The sequence below is a fragment of the Vollenhovia emeryi genome, unplaced genomic scaffold (assembly GCF_000949405.1).
Source record: "Vollenhovia emeryi isolate VEMERY1.0 unplaced genomic scaffold, V.emery_V1.0 DF939183.1, whole genome shotgun sequence".
In the NCBI taxonomy this organism is placed as follows: Eukaryota; Metazoa; Arthropoda; class Insecta; order Hymenoptera; family Formicidae; genus Vollenhovia; species Vollenhovia emeryi.
Genome location: NW_011967183.1, coordinates 1,026,429 through 1,045,793, shown reverse-complemented (window position 1 = coordinate 1,045,793; position 19,365 = coordinate 1,026,429). Strand labels below are relative to the sequence as shown.

The 19,365-nt window shown below is 35.9% G+C and overlaps 2 protein-coding genes across 3 annotated transcripts in view; both read right to left on the bottom strand.

Annotated features, from left to right (window-relative positions):
- Positions 1-65: 65 nt before the first annotated feature.
- LOC105562878 (protein sickie-like) lies at positions 66-16,577 on the bottom strand. Its single transcript, XM_012014023.1, has 10 exons — positions 16,561-16,577; positions 13,144-13,295; positions 12,962-13,077; positions 5,164-5,568; positions 4,706-4,933; positions 3,803-4,220; positions 3,440-3,581; positions 906-1,144; positions 424-575; positions 66-158 (listed from the first exon to the last, which is right to left on the bottom strand). The coding sequence occupies exons 1-10, from the start codon at positions 16,575-16,577 to the stop codon at positions 66-68; spliced, it is 1,962 nt and encodes a 653-aa protein (XP_011869413.1).
- Positions 16,213-19,365, bottom strand: part of LOC105562833 (protein sickie-like) — a 109,585-nt gene continuing 106,432 nt past the window's right edge. For both annotated transcript variants that reach the window (XM_012013934.1, XM_012013935.1), the window contains one exon: positions 16,213-16,636. In XM_012013934.1, the coding sequence (XP_011869324.1) occupies positions 16,618-16,636 (19 nt within the window). In that variant the 3' untranslated portion in view covers positions 16,213-16,617. The remainder of the gene's footprint in view (positions 16,637-19,365) is intronic.

The following is a 19,365-nucleotide window of genomic DNA, read 5'->3' as shown; positions in this document are numbered from 1 at the left end:
TATTTCAATTTTGACGTTAAATATCCAACGTGTAATTTAGTGTAAAACGAATGCGATTATGGAAGTTAATGGCTTTGTTGATAGAGAATGCGTGCCATCTGGATCATCGCAACAGGTTCCGGAGGTTCAAAGCTATTAGAGACTGGCTCATGGGCCCACTAATTGTCGATTAATTACGACTAATCATCTGCGCCAATTTGCTCTGTTTCCACGAGGCTAACTGCATCGCGTGTCCCGCTTACGACCGTAACAGATCTGGGCGCGTTAATTAATCGCTATCTGCGATTACGGTGATACAGTTCTAATCGTCACACAATCGTTGCGGAAACAAATAATCGCAACGATAAGCGAGGGACGAGCTTTAGCGCTAACGTATAGTTCATGTATTATAAAATTTCAACAACACAAAAGTGATGTACTCACGTTTGTGGAAAGCTGACTAGTTAACGAATGCACCTTCTCCTGAGCGTCCAGTAGTTCGCGACGCAATTTTCTCAATTCGTGCGCCTGCTTTTCTTCGGCTGAGCTGTAAAGACTACTCGCAGTGGATACCAAAGATACCGAAGAACCGTGAACTGAAATAAATAGAAAATCCTTCTCATTGCATGTTTACAAAATTCAATCATTTTGGAATTAACTTGTTTGTATAATTTTCTCTCTCTCCCTCTCTCTCACACTCTCAATTGTTATACATTATTCCCCTCTCCTACTGTACCATACCAAATATACTAATTAAAGTTAACTTTGAAAATTAAATGTATTTTGTATTATATTAATTAAGAAAGATATTGGTTGATTCTGCCTTGTTAAAAAGGCCAATTGTGAAAAGTTAGGTAGAAATTGTTGTCTTGAAGTTTTCAGAAAAATGTTTCACCATGGCACACTCTATACTTTATAACACTCACTGTCATCATCCTTGTGTACGTGCTGGTACAAGTTTGGGGGCTGCCGTGAGGTGTGGGTGGGTGTCGGCGACGTCGGCTGGGACCAATGCTGGCCGGTGCACCCCGCCGATCCCACAGGAACGCTGTAATACGGCTCGACTCCGACCCCCATACCCATCCCAACCTCCTCGCCCACCGACGATGAAGCGCCGCTTCCGCGTGCCAACATCGACGGATACATCTTCTCGCTCTTAGTAGACCTGTGAAAACACAAGCGCGACGTGTTCTCTAAATTCCCCTCGAGACATTTCTAAACGGCTGCTCTATCAAGCTAGATTCCAAGAGGAATCGTCTTTCGGCCTGGGATATTTTCTTGATATTGTGCAACACACCTACTAATCAATATACAAAATTAAAGAATAATGGTAAGCATAATTGCCTTTACTATTGTAGTAGTCTATTCTTGTACATCTATTTAATTTATCCATTACTCTTTATCAAATAAACACGTTCCGTGTTCAAATATGTACCCAGTAAAAAATGACGTCGATTCGACGTCAATTTGACAAAGTTGATGTCGATTCGACATTGTTTCGACATCGATCGACGAGTCATTTTTCACTGGGTACAGATTTCTCGCTGGGTAATTAACATGTTATCTATAAATAAGCTGTTTATTCTTTCCTACTTATGTTCCAGATTTTCATGTTGCAAATCTTTTGAAATACTTTTACATAACTCATTGGTAAAATATACGATTGAAATATACTTTAGGATATTAATTAAATTACAGAAAAATTATTTTGACAGCTAAAAAGCGATATTTATGTTATAGAAGCTTTACAATGGCTTGAGGAAGGATCAAGAGTCACCAGTCGTGTGCTGTTTAAACCAACAGAAGAGGGTTTCGAGTATCGTGAATAACAACGAGAACACGCTTGTCTACCTGCCGAGTGTGCGCGCAATTAGCTGATCCCGAAAGGGACCTCTAATTAAAAGATAAGCTTACTTCCACTCGACAAGAAGTCAAGGACCACTTCGAGATAGTTTGCAGCATCGCGCACACTCAATTCCGCACACTCAAATCCAGCGAGAGCTATCGTCCATGCCGTCATCCAATTCGAATTTATTATCATTTTCAATACTTTTTATTGTGATATTGTTCCTTTAAACGAGATTACTCTCCAAGACGTAATACTGCTACATGATGAGTATAGAGAATGAATATATAGCGGAAACGTAGCTCTCGATGGCTCGGTCCAGAATATTGATGAAGCATCATCGCGTATGCATGCTGCATAAGCAACATGATCGAATGACGAACTTTGGCAACAATAGGCAACGTAAAATTTTCCACACAAATAACTATCAACACAATGTCTTCAAGACGATTAAGGCACATCGATGAATTATATTAGGGTGAGTCCTGCAATCTTTAGAAAATATAAAATCTCAAGATTCAAACACTCTAGAAATTGAGAATCCAAAGATTTCATAATCCGTGAGCTCCTTCTAGACTTCCAATATTTTATCAAATCTATGGTTCTAGATTCTTCGGACCAAGATTTTTTTTATCTAATTTTTATCTAAAAATCTTAAAGATTGAAGATCTAAAGTTCATAAGATCTGTAATCTATAATTCTAAATATATTTTAAGATTTGTACTTTTAGGATTAAAAGATTCTACAAGTCGAGAATCGAAAGATTTGAAAATCCACAATTCTTAACTTTAGAAGTAAAAAATCCTTTTCTACTTTTTAAAATTAAAAAATTCTTTAAATTCTAACAATAAGCCTAGCTTCTAAAATACGATGACAATTGCGAAGGATCTTCGAATCCATAGATTCGGTCAAGACCGAGCTGTTTAGGTAAATTTTCAGGTGCTTGTGAGAGCAACTCGCGAATGTGTGTATTACGACTCTGTTTAAGTTCGTTTTATACTTATGCATGGAAAACAGGCTCGATGAGTGTATATTTTCGCACTACCTTGGGAATGTCCTGTCCCGCAGAAGGCTAAAACGGTCAATCAAATTGTCCTGCGTTATTTCACGATCGGATCGATTAATTAAAGAATAAGTGAGAGAAAAACAACTGGAAAAAGAAATAAAATCATTCGCCCATCGAGAGATTGAATGTTGAAAACGCTGCATCTAACTATACATATTAACATTTGCAAACAGATTGTAATTCCCAAACTAGTCCTCGAACGATCGATTTCAAATTTTAAAAACATGATTAAAATAGTTCTCTATTAAGTACAAGTGTGTAAAAATTAGAACAATAATTATAATTATTCAATTGTAAATTTTAATTGATCTAGGCGTGTATTAATATATATTTTTAATCTAGTTAAAGGTATTTCTGATATTTTAACAATATTCATATATTAGTTGAATTAAAAATTTTAAGTATTATATAGAATATTTTCATGCTGTGATACAAAAATACTCATATTATTAAAATAAAATATTATATCGATAGCTCAAGAATTTCTTAAGAATGTAGTCGACAGTATAGAGACCAATCAAAGATATGTGACACAAAAAATTTCTCACCTGATGGAGTTACTCCTGTTCAATCTGGGCGGCGCCGGAGATCCTGTAGAATCTCTCTGGTGCATCAGGAGACGGGCGTGCGTCAAGCTCGCACGATGCGAGCCCAATGATTCCACGCTATCAGCTTCGCACAAACCCATTCCTGAAAAAATTCATATTCCAAAATATACAAAATTTGTAAAATAAGAAAATTCATTAAGGAAACAATCTTTTCTAGTGTGCAATAAAATTCTTTTTCACTTTGTTACGTATTCTATAATATATTGACAACTACAATTATTTTAGTAGACTCTAATATATGTAAGTATGTATATTTTTGAATTTAAAATATTAAAGGATTATAATATTTTAATATCAGATTACCTTGAGATCGTCCGCTGGGTGTATAGGTGTTGCTGTGTCTCATCCACGAAGTAGTATAGGGGCTGTTGGGTGTGCCGTAGTAACCCTGAAGATCAGGTGCAGCATAATTACTGCATGTGTCACTGAGACTGCCGTCAGATGGTTTCAATACCCGGGGCGAAAATGACGCGTTCGCTGGTCCAACGCCAGCTCCTCTTTCGCGATGATGGGCAGACGCAAAAAGAGCGGTGAATTCTGGACTACCGGGTTTCGGCAGGCTCTGTGAGCCCAGCATAAGACGATCTCGGACTGACTGCGAGAGTTGACTAGCACTGGGTCCAGTGAGGCTGTAACTCTTGTAGTGATGACCCTGATTTGATCCCGAGGAATTTGCTTGCAATTCCGTAGTGCACGTCTGTGTACCACCAGATACCTTGACCTGTATCAAACGAACAACTCAAACTTAATCCAACTTATTTTCTCTATTTGACTTAGCATTTAGTTATTAGTTAAACTGCGGAAAGCTGTTTAGTTTTACATTCAATCTCAAATAAATATATTTAGTTAAAATCTAATTATTGGCTCAATAATTAATCATTTGGAATTTTCTATAACATAATTATTATATATTTCTGCTAAAAATAAAAGCTCGAAATAATGATAAGATTTTAAAAATCCAAAGATTCTCAAAGTTAAGAGTAATATTTTGAACTTTCTCTCTTTCTCGTTTCGTATATCTCTATATTTTTTCCAATCCAGAGATTTTAAACTCTATATTTTTTAATTCTTCAACATTTAAAATAACATGAACTTTATAAACCTTAATTTCATAACTTAAAAATGTATGACCATATATCTTCTAAAATTCAAGGTCTTAAAATTTTGATTGTAAGGAGATTTCAGCAATTATAATTTTTATTCTACCTTAGTCCTCGGCACAGCGCTAACTTGGGCTGTTCTAGTAGCATCTTTGCTGCCATTTTGGACGCCATTGGGACTCGAACTAGTGCCCGCACTGTGTCTCTTAACGTAGCCAAAGCTTTGCGGTACCCCACGGACTTTGCTACTGTTACTGGTTGATGTGCCCGACGAAACTTTTTGCGGTTTCTCGCCATTTGCATATTCAGCCATGGTCTGTTTCCGATGTTTATCCTGCATTTCAATTAAATTATGTTCACACAATTATTATTGTCAATAATTAAAATGGATAAGTATTGTTATAAGTAATAAAAAATCGGTACAAGTTTTAATTTAGAGGCCAAGTCTATATATTGCTATCTTTTATATACAAATATGGTAATACAAAATCCATTTGTACCGATGAAAATATGAAGTGAAGAATCCAAAGACCATGCATTCCAATATTTTTTGGAGTACTTTACCTGCGATCTTCTAGAGGGACTAGGACTGGGTGGTGCACCCTCCTTGTCTCTCTCTCTTGCGGCGCCCGCTTCGATGTACTTCTTCCATTGCTGGCTGTTGGAGCTAATACTGCTGCCAGAGCTGTTTGAGCTCTGCTGCTGTTGCTGCTGCTGCTGCTGCTGCTGCTGCTGATGTTGCTGATGTTGCTGATGTTGCTGATGCTGCTGATGTTGCTGATGCTTGAAGGCCGAGCTCTCGGTCTGCTGAGAGCTGTCGGACTTCTTCACATGTGGATGGTGACCGGGGTGCCCACGCGAGCCCACCACGCGGTACACCAGGTTGTGACTGTTACTCTGCTGCGCCCCTTGGGGGGTGGCCGATCCTCCGCCACCCCCCACAATCACACCCCCTCCGCCTGGCACTCTCTGTTTAAAATAAAAATGTTTAAGTATGTTAATCGCTTAACAATTATATTTTCATTCAGAATCATATTTTGTCGAATCGCACCATCATTTTCAATAAAAGTTTCCAAGGAAATTATTTTGCATGTCTCTAAAATCTATTACAATAAAATTGTTATATTAAGAAATATTAGGAGCAAAGTTAAAAATATAATAGAGCAATTCTGCAGATTGTCTGAAATAATGTTATTTAAGCGTTTAAAATGAGCCCGACATATCACTATCATCTGGATTCAATCAGCATCGAAGATTCTAATGGAATCGGAAGTATCGATTTCCGAGCTTGGCAGAAGTCAGAACCCTTGCGGCATGATTCAGAGCAAGGGCGCCATCATGACGCGACGCTACGGCGATTTTCGCCGTTCTCATTTTCTAAATCGCGTATCCTTACTTAAACCTCTTCCTCCTCTCTCAATACAATATCAAGAAAAGAATAGAAATGCATTAAGACTTTTGTATTTCCATCAAAGATGTACGTAAGTAGAACGGAACGTGTAAATTATTAGACAAAATTCCAGGAATATAGAAACATCTTTCCAAGATTATGGATAATTGAAGATTTATAGAGCTTTCTAACAATCCTGTAATTGATTATTTAAACGATGTTGGAATTTCTAGAAAATAAAGAATAAATCTTGGGTTACCGAAATGGTCATCAAGACGAAACGAGGGTGTGTGCCCATCCTCCATCTTTCTCCACGTGGAATCGCGGGTGACTCACAAGGGTAGAAGCAGAAAGGCTCTTTGGGCTTTTAAGGCAAGGATCATAAACGTACGCATGGTGGAAAGGCTATAAACGTGGGACAAAGGATCCGCGGGTCAAATGTGTTTTTTTACCAGTCGGTCTTTGCAAAGAAGCACGCACGCTGGTTTATTCATCTTCCATTATATTTAAAATTGTGTTCAGTTTTTAAAGGAAAGAATTACAAGCTGCAACTACATCTTTTTAGTAATGTTACATTTTTAATTAAAAATATTTAATTTACAAAACAGGCGGTTTTAATTATTTAAGAATTATTTTTTTAATCTCTGAACTCACGTTTCTACAATAGTTTTAACACTTCCTTTGTTTTTTGCACTTATTACATTTTTGCTCGATTTTATGTTCTATATTTATCTCTTCTATTTGTTATATTTGTATGCTTGTTACATTCTTTTTTCTCATGTTCTACATTTTATGTTATATATTTTCTAATTTTATCTTTCTTCAGCATCTTTCCTTCTTGTACTCTTCAAATTTATCATACTTTTGCCTTTTGCACATTAATGTTTTAATTTTTTTTCACGCTAAATTTGTCATTTTTTTAAAATCAAAAACGTCACATACCAGGCACAATCAACCTTGTCGGCAGGAAACAGCAAACATTCACGCGCCTTTGAGGTACGAGAATCGAGCGCGAGAATCCAAATAAACTGGATGCGCCTCTTCCGAGTAGATGGCTTTCCGAAACTCTTTCATGGCACAGCCTGAAGTTTATTTTCCGAAATCGTCGACGTGAAAACATCCCATTTTTTACGATTGTGAAGCGCGTACCACGGCAAGACGAGGATGTCTTGAGTGGTGGCCGAAATGATATCGATTCATAGTCTCGAGGATGATTTGCGAACAAAGGGTAATTTCTCTTCAACGGCATTATTTACCTTTTATTTCTGTCCAAAATTATATTCTCAACATGAGAAATTACAAGTACAGTTCTGTGGAGGATATTTAATTATTCCAAATAGTCTCGTTTATCTAAATTTAGAAAAAATTAATAAAATGTAGAGATAAACTATTGAAAAAAAAGGAATTCGTCGAGATGTCTTCGAAGATTATCTCGAGTTATTTAATCTCTCGTTTCATTTCTCGAGTACTTTTAAACTAGAAGAATTACTCACCATTTTTCCTTGTCCGTAATGAAAGTTCTGCTTATTTTTCACATATGACACTTTCCCTTCTTTATCGCAATTTTCTTTTATCATCCATCATTACCCTCACTGACTATTTTCTTTCCTAGCAATTCCTAATACTTTAATCGTTTTTGTGATCTAATTATACTAATTGATATTAATTAATTAACTAAACATAAATTATTATCAAGCTTTCAATCGACCATAACTGGCAACGTGTTTCTGTGTTAAAAACACGTTGCCAGTTATGGTCAATTGAAAGCTTAATAATATTATTGTTAGTCATGTACTGGCGTCAAATAATTCTTGATAAATTATTATTCTCGGAATAATAATTTTACAAGATTTATTTTTCCTTTGCTGTACCTTATGCATAGCAAAGTTTTTATTTTTATATTGTTACGGATTTATTACATGTAAATTATTAATTAATATTCTTCACGAAATTAGCATGTCACAGCTAATTGATCGATGATCGATAGTACTCTGAGGCTATCCAAACCGCAGTCCCAAATTAACATTGAAACCGACTATATACATGTGTTGTGTGTGTGTGTGTGTGTGTGTATTTAGTTAGTTAATTAGCAAGCCCAATGCTAGCCTATTACACAGTTTTCCCTATGAGGCAATTAGGGATGTTCCTGTCCTACTAAATTGCAAATCTTATTTCGAGCTCTGGTACGTGTTAATTGTCCCCTGTCTAAATACTTTATGACGGCGACAAATTTTCTGAATATATTCCTTTTAAGTAACACTTCAAACTTGAACTTGATAAATTTATATTATTTATACTCAGGATCTCCTATCATATGTACCCCAAAATAACATCAATTCCTTATCAATTCGTTAATTAACAATTGAAAATGTTGCTACAAAATCTAAGGGACTTTTTCATATCTATCGTCGCCGGCATCTATCATGTTATGCCTAATATTAATCCGTTAAATTAATCCTTTTTACTCAACAAGATTCATTTTCCTCTCTTTTTTATCTAAGATAGTTGAAGGGGTAGTAGTTCTTTGCCAACCACGTCGTCATTTTCACTTTACGAAGATACACTCGATATTACTCCACCAATTAAGACAATTTACGCTCACTGCGATTTTCACCTCGGAAAATACAAAGGGTAGTGCTTTATCACCCTAGCGCCTTTGGATTACGGTTCCGAACGTAACGTACGAGACATCCGAACGTTAACCGCCGACTGCGAGGGTCGACGATCCATAGCTCACTGGCCCTCTCGCCCCCACTTCTCTGGCGTACCGTGTAATATTACTAACGGGAGGTACTCGCCCTCCCGAATACTGTACCGACTCGCTCTGGGGTGCCACAGGAATAACGGTCCGATCTAACAATAAGTCACGATAAGAGTCCGAGATTACATTGATTTTATATTCGGAGAATCAAATCACATTTTCTTACAAGCCTCAAAATTTTTTATGTACGTACATCCAACACGTATACATCATTTATGCAACTAAAAAATTTTTTCTCATCCATTATTCATATTATTATTAAAGAAACCACTTAATTTTTTAATTATTCAAAAGATATACATTATATTTTAAAACGTATTATATTAAAATTTTACAAAGATACACGTTAAATATTTTTCTAAATCCTTTATTCCTCCAAAAGGAAAGAAAACTACTTTTCTTCGTTAAGAATAAAGTGTTATTTTACAATATAAATGTTAAATTAATATATTAAATATTATTTATTATTAGTGAAAGTTGGAAAGGCTTTATTTCGGAATTCTGGATATGGTACTCTGTGAGCTTATTCGTCTTAAATCACCGTTTAATCGACTTGATTTACGCCCGAAAGGGTACAAAAGAGAAGCATTACCTTGGTCAGCGATAAGAAGACCATGCGAGTCGGATTCCCTACGCTCCCATTTTCTTATCTTGAAGCGGTTCGAAAAGGGTTGTTATACCGATAGCTTTCGTTCGAAATGGGCCTTATACGTCACTGAGCAAGTCGATAGTCCAACGGATTAGAGAGAGGATTATCCAGGGATGACGTAAAGACATCCCCCGAAGGAAAAAGTTATCGTCGTTATAATCTCTTTACTATGTCGTTTGTTAAGAAGGAAATAAAGATCAAGCGAGAGAGGGAGAGAGAGAACTAAGAAAATAATTTGGATGTTATTAATGTACCGATATATCAGAGTGTATAAAATAAAGTGAAATTATATGGTGCAAAGAAAAGAGATATAAATCACTATAGATACTATAACAATAACCTAAGATAAAACAAAAAAAAATTTAATTAAAAAATATTAGTTTTATTAAAGGAAAGGATAAAATATGCAATTAAACAAATAATTGCCTATTTAAAATCTTCAAAATGTTATATACAACATATAAGTCAGTTTAAATATATTATTTCGTACAAATTCATATTGCAGGCAAAGCTATAAATATTTAATTAACAACCATTGTCGAGCTCGGCGGGCACCGAGGTCACAATTCAGTCGCGGTAAGTGGCCTATCGAACGAAATTAAGGGGAGAGGAACCAGGAAGAGAGAGAGAGAGAGAGAGAGGGCAGTAGATATTATTTCATTATAATAATCACTGTTAAAAGGGACGTTTATATCGATACGACGGACTTCAAAGCTATTAAAATGGCCGATTTGCAGCCGCGTAATGGATCCATGGATAATTAATAGGTCGGCTTTTAATGGAAGGAAAGATTATTGTGTGTAGCCTATCTTGATAAAAGACGCTTATTACCATCAGTCATGTTTAAAAAGATCAATTTAACAAAAGTTGATCACGTTTGAGGCAACAGATTCCTTGTAGAATCCTTGTAGATAATTTTATTTATAGAAAAGTATTCATCTTCAAAAAGTATAAGTAAGCTAGCGGAATTATTTGTTTCGATGTAAAGCCGTATAGTTTTTGGGCAAAATTATTTTCTTTAATTAAGATACAATTTAAATGCAATTTTCATATAACGGTAATCTTGATCGATTAAATTTCCAGTGAAGTCTGGAGTGCCGCAGGTAATTTTGTAACACCGAAAGTTGCTTCAGTTGAATTTCTTTTACCGTGAAAAAAAGAGAGGCGGAGAGAAACAAAGAAGCAGAAGGGGGGAAAAGAAGCATTCATTATTTCGCTGAACAAATATCGATTCTATTCGACAACGACCTGCCGTGACCTGGCTGCATAACTGCTTGCGACGCGTATAACTAATTTCTCCTTTTCTCGCGCACTTCTCTCTCTCTCTCTCTCTCTCTCTCTCTCTCTCTCTCTCTCTCTCTCTCTCTCTCTCAACTATTTTCTCTTTAATTTTTCATTTAAATCTGAAAATGTGAGCGGCATTTTAATTTTACACAAACAAAAAGTTTTACTATTAATTTAAATCAAAATGATAAAATTAAAGTTGCAAGCACATATATTCTAATAATTATAACGTTATTATTTCTATGATTGTAATAATTTTTTCAGCAACAATAATTTTTTTCCTCTCATTAGTATAAGATATTTTTACTCTGAGATAATAATTATGATAATAAAATTACAATTTATAATAATAAAATCTGAACTTCTATTTTTGTTTTGTTTTATATATCGCGCGTGTGCACACATGAGAATCTATTTTAATAATATTTTTTTGAAGCGAAAAATATGTCAACCGTAACTTGGCGGTCATCGTTTGTAACGAGTCCTTCGAGGCAAGGAACCGGAAATAAAAACAAACAGGATAATATTGGCGACAGACAAGTACACGGACGCGAAAAATTTTGCAAAGTAAAAAATATGCCGCTAGAAGACGATGCGAATCAAATAGGGAATTTTTGTTCTTATTTGTCAGGATAAGGATACTTTAAGTTTTGAGTTTTGAGCTTCAAAAAGATGAATATAGTAAGCCTTCTCTCTTGAATTTAAACATACCTATATTAACATACGACTGCGTTTGACCAAAATCTTGTACACCAATGCCCACTAATGCCCAGTGGGCATTACTTTATCTTATCTTATTTTATTTTTATAATGCCCCAGCAAGGCCTAATGCCCAAACTAATGCCCAAAAAATGCCTAGTAATGCCCAGTAATGCCGCAAATCTGTACACCACAATGCCCTCAGCGGTTTCCCCCTCGGTGTTTGAGATATAACTTCACTTTTGGAAAGGTTCAGAAGGATTTTTATAATTTTGATTTTGCATAAAATGAATTTGTGCAATAATGTTTTTATAATCGCATTGTTATTAATTTTGAATTGCTAATTTCAGATTATTAAATCAGGCTGTTGTTGAGAAAAAAAAATCGTTTGTGATAATAATAGAGTGGAGAAGCGTAGGAGCTTAAAAATAGCAATTTGCAGTGACCCGCGAATGAAAAAATTGTTCTTTCGATAGTGGGACACCCAGTACACGACAGCTGCACGATGCAACAGCTGACGCGCACACATGCTCCACGCTTTGTGACTCGATTGTTCTGTGTAGGCTTGCGAGATCACGCCTGTGCACACATCGCTTCTTGTCCTTGTACACCCATTTGAGCGTTAATTGAAGAGAAATTTGATATCGATCAAGACTATTGTAACAAAAAATTAAACTCTGCTTCAAGTAATCCCATATAGAAAATAATTATTATATTAATGTTTCCGATAAAGCTCTAAATAAAAATTTTTTATCTCACCAAGGAAATTCCATATTTAATTAAAATCTAAATATTCTCTTTAAAAAATCTTAAATTTTAATTAGATTAGATTAAGATTTTTTTATCTTGTAAAAGAAGGTTACTCGTTTCATTAGAATAACAAATTTTTTATCGCTATGGTAAATGTGTTAAATAATTCTAGATGAAATATTCCTACGTGGATATTATTGTATTTATGATTGATCTGTTCTGAAAGGCGAATATTCACAAACGCGACTACGGGTATCTGCCAATTATTACATTAATGGTCCCAATAATTATCGAGAATCTATTTGACGACTGTCAGCAGTCCCTTTAGTCATCCAATATGTCGCCAGTAAGTCGAATGGCTAAATTATATTCCTAATAACTGTAAGCAGTAAAAACTATTTTCAAAAATATTCCAATTCCGATAATTCCGAATTAAAAAAAGAAGGAAATATGAAAAAGGAACAAATAGAAAATTCAATTCCATAAAAGATTTCAAATATTATCGAAACTTTTGTTTGATGGATTGGGGGATGAAAATATTATAAAGAATAAAAAGATAAAAAATAAAAATATAGCACTGAAATTGAAAGAGAGATCTTTGTATCGCCAATTAGCAGACTCCCTTTTTGAGGAATCTGAATTGTTGCCTGGCGGAGGAAGGTATTAATAAGCAAACGACACCGACGGCGATTAGTCGGAGCGTGACTCGGATAATTGGAAAATAAGAATTAATAGAAGCTATTTCCGAACGGCAGTCGCGTTTCCCTCTCTCCCTCTCCCGCATGCTTAAACCGTGCGCTATCGATTCCGAATTTGCGAGTTCGCTGACCTTGTGATGAGAGGGATGTCCCGTGTGATTGGCGGAGGTGTGATTTCCGGCGGGAATGGAAGCCAGCTCCTCGATTGTGAGCTCCGCCAAGGCGTCGTTCCCGCCGCTGCAGCCGCCTAGAAGACCGCCGGCGACGACGCCGCCGATGCCGACGCCGCCGCCGCCACCGCCACCGCCGCCACCACCACCGCCACCGCCACCGCTTCCTGGACTGACGCCCCCGATGCAGCCGCCATCCGACCTCGCGATCCCCGACGGCCGATTCTTCTGCACCCGCCTCGAGGTCACCAGTTCCTTCACCCCCGACAGCTCTCGCCGTGAACCACCCACGTACCTACCAATCAAAATAAGTGTCGCTATTATTATTCGGAAAATAGTAACCATTTCATCCTAATTTTATAACGCAGCTCAATTTTATTTCACTTATTTGTGCAATGTTCTTGTATTCGGTGTACGTCATCTCATATCATTATTTCAGGCATTTAGATACTTTTAGTATTTAATAGTCACATCTTTTTACAATTATTGATAATAATTGCACTATTATTTTTTCCGAGTTACCGAAAGCACTGATTAATTTATGCAGTTGTTAAACTGTGATTTAAGAATGAAAGATTGATGAATCAAAGAGACATAAATAATTACACTGTCTCTTTGTGTTTTAAAAACAAATATAATTATATTTTTTCCTATCAGTTCAAACTAAAACGCCGCAGCGTGCACACGTGTTTTCTCAAGATTTTATAAAAATGACAATTTACTGCGCTGACAAAGACTTATACATCTGCTACATTATATACTCTATGAACATTTATACTTAAGTTTGATTGCTTGATAAGGACCGGATTCTTGGTCGAAACGTCGCAACTAATGTAACACTCTATCAATTATATTGCCAGTTGGATCAACTAAAGTCTTAATCGTATTTATTCATCACTGGTGACTTGAAATATACCCCTCTACTGTTTTTCCTATCAGTTTCTCATCGTGTAATTTCGAGCGTTTATATACTAAAGAAAGTCTAAATTCACCGATAATATGAACACAAACTCTGTTTTAACATTTTTTCTAAAGTAAATATTAATATCGGAAAAATGGAATTATAAATAATATTCAAACGTTAATTCTAAAATTAAAATACTTCCACTCCAAAAAACTTGCATTTTTTTACGAGTTATCTATTCTTATTACATTATCGAACAGCTCGTCCGAAGCAGTAATTTTTGCAGATTTGGCGTAAAGAAAACAGGCGACAGTGCGATAACATGGAGGGAATATGACGGTTTTATTCAGCGTTCAAATTTATGGGCGCGAGGCGCGTAAATATATATATATATTTTTTTTTTGGAATGTGTTGTCCGCATATTGGCGCGGAGGCGATATGTGTCCTCTGCACGTGATTCACAGCGATAATAATTATTAATCCTACACCCGAGAGAAGAGTTCTATCGCTTTTGTGCCATACGCGAGAATTGCCTATGGATATTTTTCGCGCATTTGTTTATGCCGAGCTTTCTCGTGCACAGAGTTTTATAAAAAAATATCATGAACACTTTACGACTATAGACGTGCATATATATGCATAATTCAAATAATTCAATAGTGTTTACGCACTATGATTGCAAAAAATTCACAAATGTATATAAAATAGCTATAGATTTAGACAACAGAAATTATATTTGTACCTAAATTCTTGTATACGTAAGAAATTATTAATCAAATAGACAATAGACAATTGTCCGCTTATCATACGATTAAGTTTTCACCGTTTGTTGTCAAGCTGGATACACGAGATTTAAGTATTTCGTAGAAAGTCCGTCTTTCTGAGAGGAAGGTTAAAATTACTGAAGTACAAATTCGCCGGAAAAAAAAGAAATAAACACGTTCCCGACGAAACTCTCGCATGATTTTATAGCAAGATCTAAAAATTTATCTTGCACGTACCTTTTTAGGTTGAGGTCGTTATTTTAACTACCCTTACAGCGACCAGTCAAGGGTTAATGCGCCTCGTAAAAAAAACGTGCTTAATCCCGACATCAAACCGGAGGTCAAACTGATTCACGAACTCGAGACATTTTGAGAGGAAAAAGAGGCTAAATGAAATTTCAACAGAAATTTTGAAAAGTATGCAGAAACAGGAACTTTCATTTCTGGAGCCAGCACAGGCTTCGCAATTAGATTTGCTAAAAAAAAAGAATCTACGTTTCTTCTATTTTATTTTCTGGATCCATCGTATATGTCTTATGCAATTAATTAAATAAAAGTTCCAATTATTTACATTTAAAATTAAATTCCGTTCTTTTGATTTCAAATTGTTGCATTTCTGAAATGCAAAGTTTAATTGAGTTATATCACACAATCAAAAAGCACACGAGTCTCGTAATTATAATTTATTTATTTCTAAATAAATAGTAATTTTATTTTAAATAAAGTTTCATTTTAACTTCAAAATTTGTAAGAGATTTCCTCTCTCAACAGTGGTCGGAAGGATAGTTTTTCTTCCACTGCATTGGTTTTCTAATTGTTTTCCCATTTTCACGATCGACAAGCTCGCTGACCACTTTGTGCAGATTAAATATTTGCAGAAAGCTTTGGACTTGAGATGGAATTGAAATGGCAACTTTCGACTACGTATACGATAACTTTGCTCTCACAGGGAACTTGGACTACGAGCCAAAACTTCGGATGTCATTTCTTGGACTCGTTACTGGCGAAACTTCTTGATTACGAGGACAATTATCGTCAATAATTAAAAAGTTATCGACGACGGAGAACATGGGAGAAATTCGAGAAATGAAAGCCTCGTGAAAGTCATCTGTGAACGCGAGAAAGAAGTTCTGACTTTCTTAAGATGTTTCGTAATACTGTGCTCGAGCTTAATTTAATTTGTTACCGAGGAGAAGAGGGAAAAGACAGAATGTGAATTAAATAAATTGACAAAGAAAAAAGATAATTTTGTTCAGGTCAAAGTAAATGTCCTACAATTGTTAACACTTCAATTTTTAATTAAATTCTAGATTCAAAATATTGTCTCTGTGATAGAATTTGAGGCTAGAACATAGCACGGAAGACAGAGAAGTTGTCTAATACGATTTTAGAATCATACCGTAAAGTTTGTAGTTCGCATTTAGATGATAAATCTTCCGAAAAGTAAGTGTCGCAAGGACAAATTTGCTAAAGTAATTTAAGAGCAACTTAGATAAATATATTTTATCGGATTTTGAAGCATTAAAATATTATTATAAAGAAATCGAGAAATAATAGATTGGAAATAATGAATAAACGCTTAATTATTTCTACGTTCTAAAAAAAGGTAAAGATTACTTCAGCTTTATGCAGTCGACGTATGTCGAAGCTATACAATTTTGCGTAGATAAAAACTACACCTAAAAACCATCGCGATAAGATATAATGTAAAGAAGGTGATCTTGATATTCTTTATTGGATCTCAAGTAATGAAGAATTCTGACAAAATTTGAACTTCTCCCCCGCGACAAGTAAACATGAAGAAATTTTTGCTTGAGAAAACGCAATCGGTATATTTATACCATCTAAAGCGACATGTGAAAAGTGCGTTCCTAAAAAATGTTCTCTTCTACCCTTCCAGCTTCTCCATCTTCCACACCCCGTATTCATCGCCGCATTCAGCCAACGTCTCAACAAGCCGGCTGAAAGCTTTGAACAAACCGGAACACGAGATTACCGTTCAGCTTGAGCCGCCGCGTTTCTTCCAGCGGATTCCGGATACCCTTCCGGGTCTTCCACCCTCGCTACTCAGGACACTATCACACCGAGAAAACCGAGAACAACTACCCCGAGCGACGGTTTTATCGCGGATGTAGCCGGAGCGAGAAATATCGCCGGTACGAAATAAATTTGAGGTATCTTCGACGTTGACGATGAGAACGACACTCCCCACCCTCGGTGGTTCAGCACGTACTCTCTTGCCTCTGTCGTTGGGAAGCAACCCCGCCGTGAGACAACCCCTCGAACCGCCCTGGAAATAACGCCTCGACGCCACCAGATTGCACCACCGCGCGGCGACGCCGAATCGATCGCCGTGACGTCACGGCGTCCACGCAAGCGTCGCAACCGCCACGAATAAATATCGTCCGTCTCCGCCGCGATTCGTCTAGATGAATGGATCTGTTCTGAGAAGCGTCTCAACAAGTCACTAATTACGCCTCAATTTTTATAGCAACAAAAATAAACATTCGAAACGGTAGAAAGAGCATTCTGGGTAATATCTTATGCTATTTTTAGCTAAAAGTCAACTACGTCCAGAAAATCCAATTTACACTTGTATTTCACAAATCTCGACAATTTCTTCGTACAAACATATTCATAGAAATATAATGTAAACGTATAAAAATTAGCATTTAAGAATTAACATTTAGAATTATTAATTTATTCTCAAGATCCTAATATTAAGATCGTTTGTTTCAATAAAATCGCTGTAATAATCACAAAAAATAACAGATTATTAAAATATTAATATTGATAAAAATTGCAAAGAAAATAAAATTCCATTAATTTCTTTCTTTTTAATATAGCACGGTAGGTGAGAAATAACAAAGTGCTTAATTAAGTATTTGAGAAATGCAAGAAAATAGATTTTCGGTAATAAAACATTTTTCTATGAACTATGTTTGTAATGTATAAAAATTTATTATAACTACTAATAAATAATTTGCTGTTTCTGCAGAGGAATTAATATTAAAGAACAAATTGCAGTAATTATTATTAATGCATATGCGAATATGCAATTTTTCATAATAAATTTTATAAAATCAAATACCATTCACGTATTACTTATAATATTATTTATGGCAAATTAGTAATATGAAATTTATATTTATGTATGTACACGTATAGGTGGACATAATCATAAAATAATTTTGTAAATATTAATGCTGAATTTTGTGTTGCTTGTTCAAAGTATAAATTGTAATCTCATTGTTTAAACTTGCTCCTACAAAAAATCTGGCACATGTCCAACGAGATGCGCCGGAATGATATACGTTGGCATCTCATCGTCAGAATGCACGAAGGCGAGGAAAAGGCACGCGTCACGTCGCGATCGGCTTCTACGGCACGGGAAGGAGCCGCAGGACAATGCTGAGAGGCTGCTGTCAGACCGGACAAAGGCGCTTATCTTTTTGCATACGCTATACGTAACACAGCTCCGTTCGCCGCGTCGCTCTGTCCGTACCGCGCGCGCATCCTAGAATACATCATGCGCTAAATGGGAGCGTGTGTTCCCGCTTCGAAAGATATAACCAAAAGTTACCGATGGGTAACTATAACATCGGAGGAAATATTCTATGCTATTGTATTTCAACATGATAAAATAAGAGAGGAACAAAAAGTCACAAAAATCGACGGCAATCATCAAGTTATTCAAGATTGTATGACTTATATAGATGTGAGCTAAGATTTGGTAAGCAATCTGTAGCAAGTAAGCTATAAGCTAGTTGTAAGCATCATCGACAAAGAACAAACTTCTTATATAATAAATCTTATATAATCTTATACAATACAGGGTGTCTCATTTTAAATGATCCACACAAATATGTATAATAAAATATATCAATATTACATAAATAATTTGTTACATTCGAGACGTTCTGATAAAAATACTATTTTTTTTTCAAACTAATGTCTGAATATTACAGCCGTATTCGATCCTTTCAAATATATTTAGACAAGTTTTCTCAATGGCGAAGAGAGAAAGCTTTCGTAAGGTGATAATCATGCGATAATCGCCGGAATATGGTGGACGTCTTTGTTGCAGGATCTACGGGGTAGTCTTCGATGATGGTGATGAGGGTTGTGGAAGGGTCGCACGGCTGAGTATATTGAATTTCTGAAAAGCGCGTCGGGTTTCAAGCGGATGATACGCGCCGCGAGCTCGATTATGTCGAAGCAAGTTAGGCCGTACCCTTAGGCGCATTTCTAGAGCGTATCATGGCAAACATCTTGTATAGAGTGTGATACCACCTGAATAAAACTCTTTCTTAATTTTTATGTTTCGAAATATAATCCAAGGGGGTAAGAAAAATTTTTTTTATTTTACAATTTTAAAAGCACTGTATAAAGGGATATTTGATTCTTATGGAAATGATTTATTTTTTTCAAAATACCCCTGTGAACTCTTTACTATTTTTCTGTCATTGACGACATAAAAATTTCATTTTATGCTGAATTCCGTGATTTCTTTTATGCGAGTTTTAACTACGACGGCGGAGAAAATCGTTTTCGCAGATTAATCGAATGATTGACCATGCTTTAATTCAATCGCGGTAAAAGCAGTTCATGAAGCGTTGAGTAATTGGAAACGTCTCCGGAATTAGCCTCGTGAATTTTGCCTAATTAGAGGCCATAGTTGGACCGCAGGGCAGTCA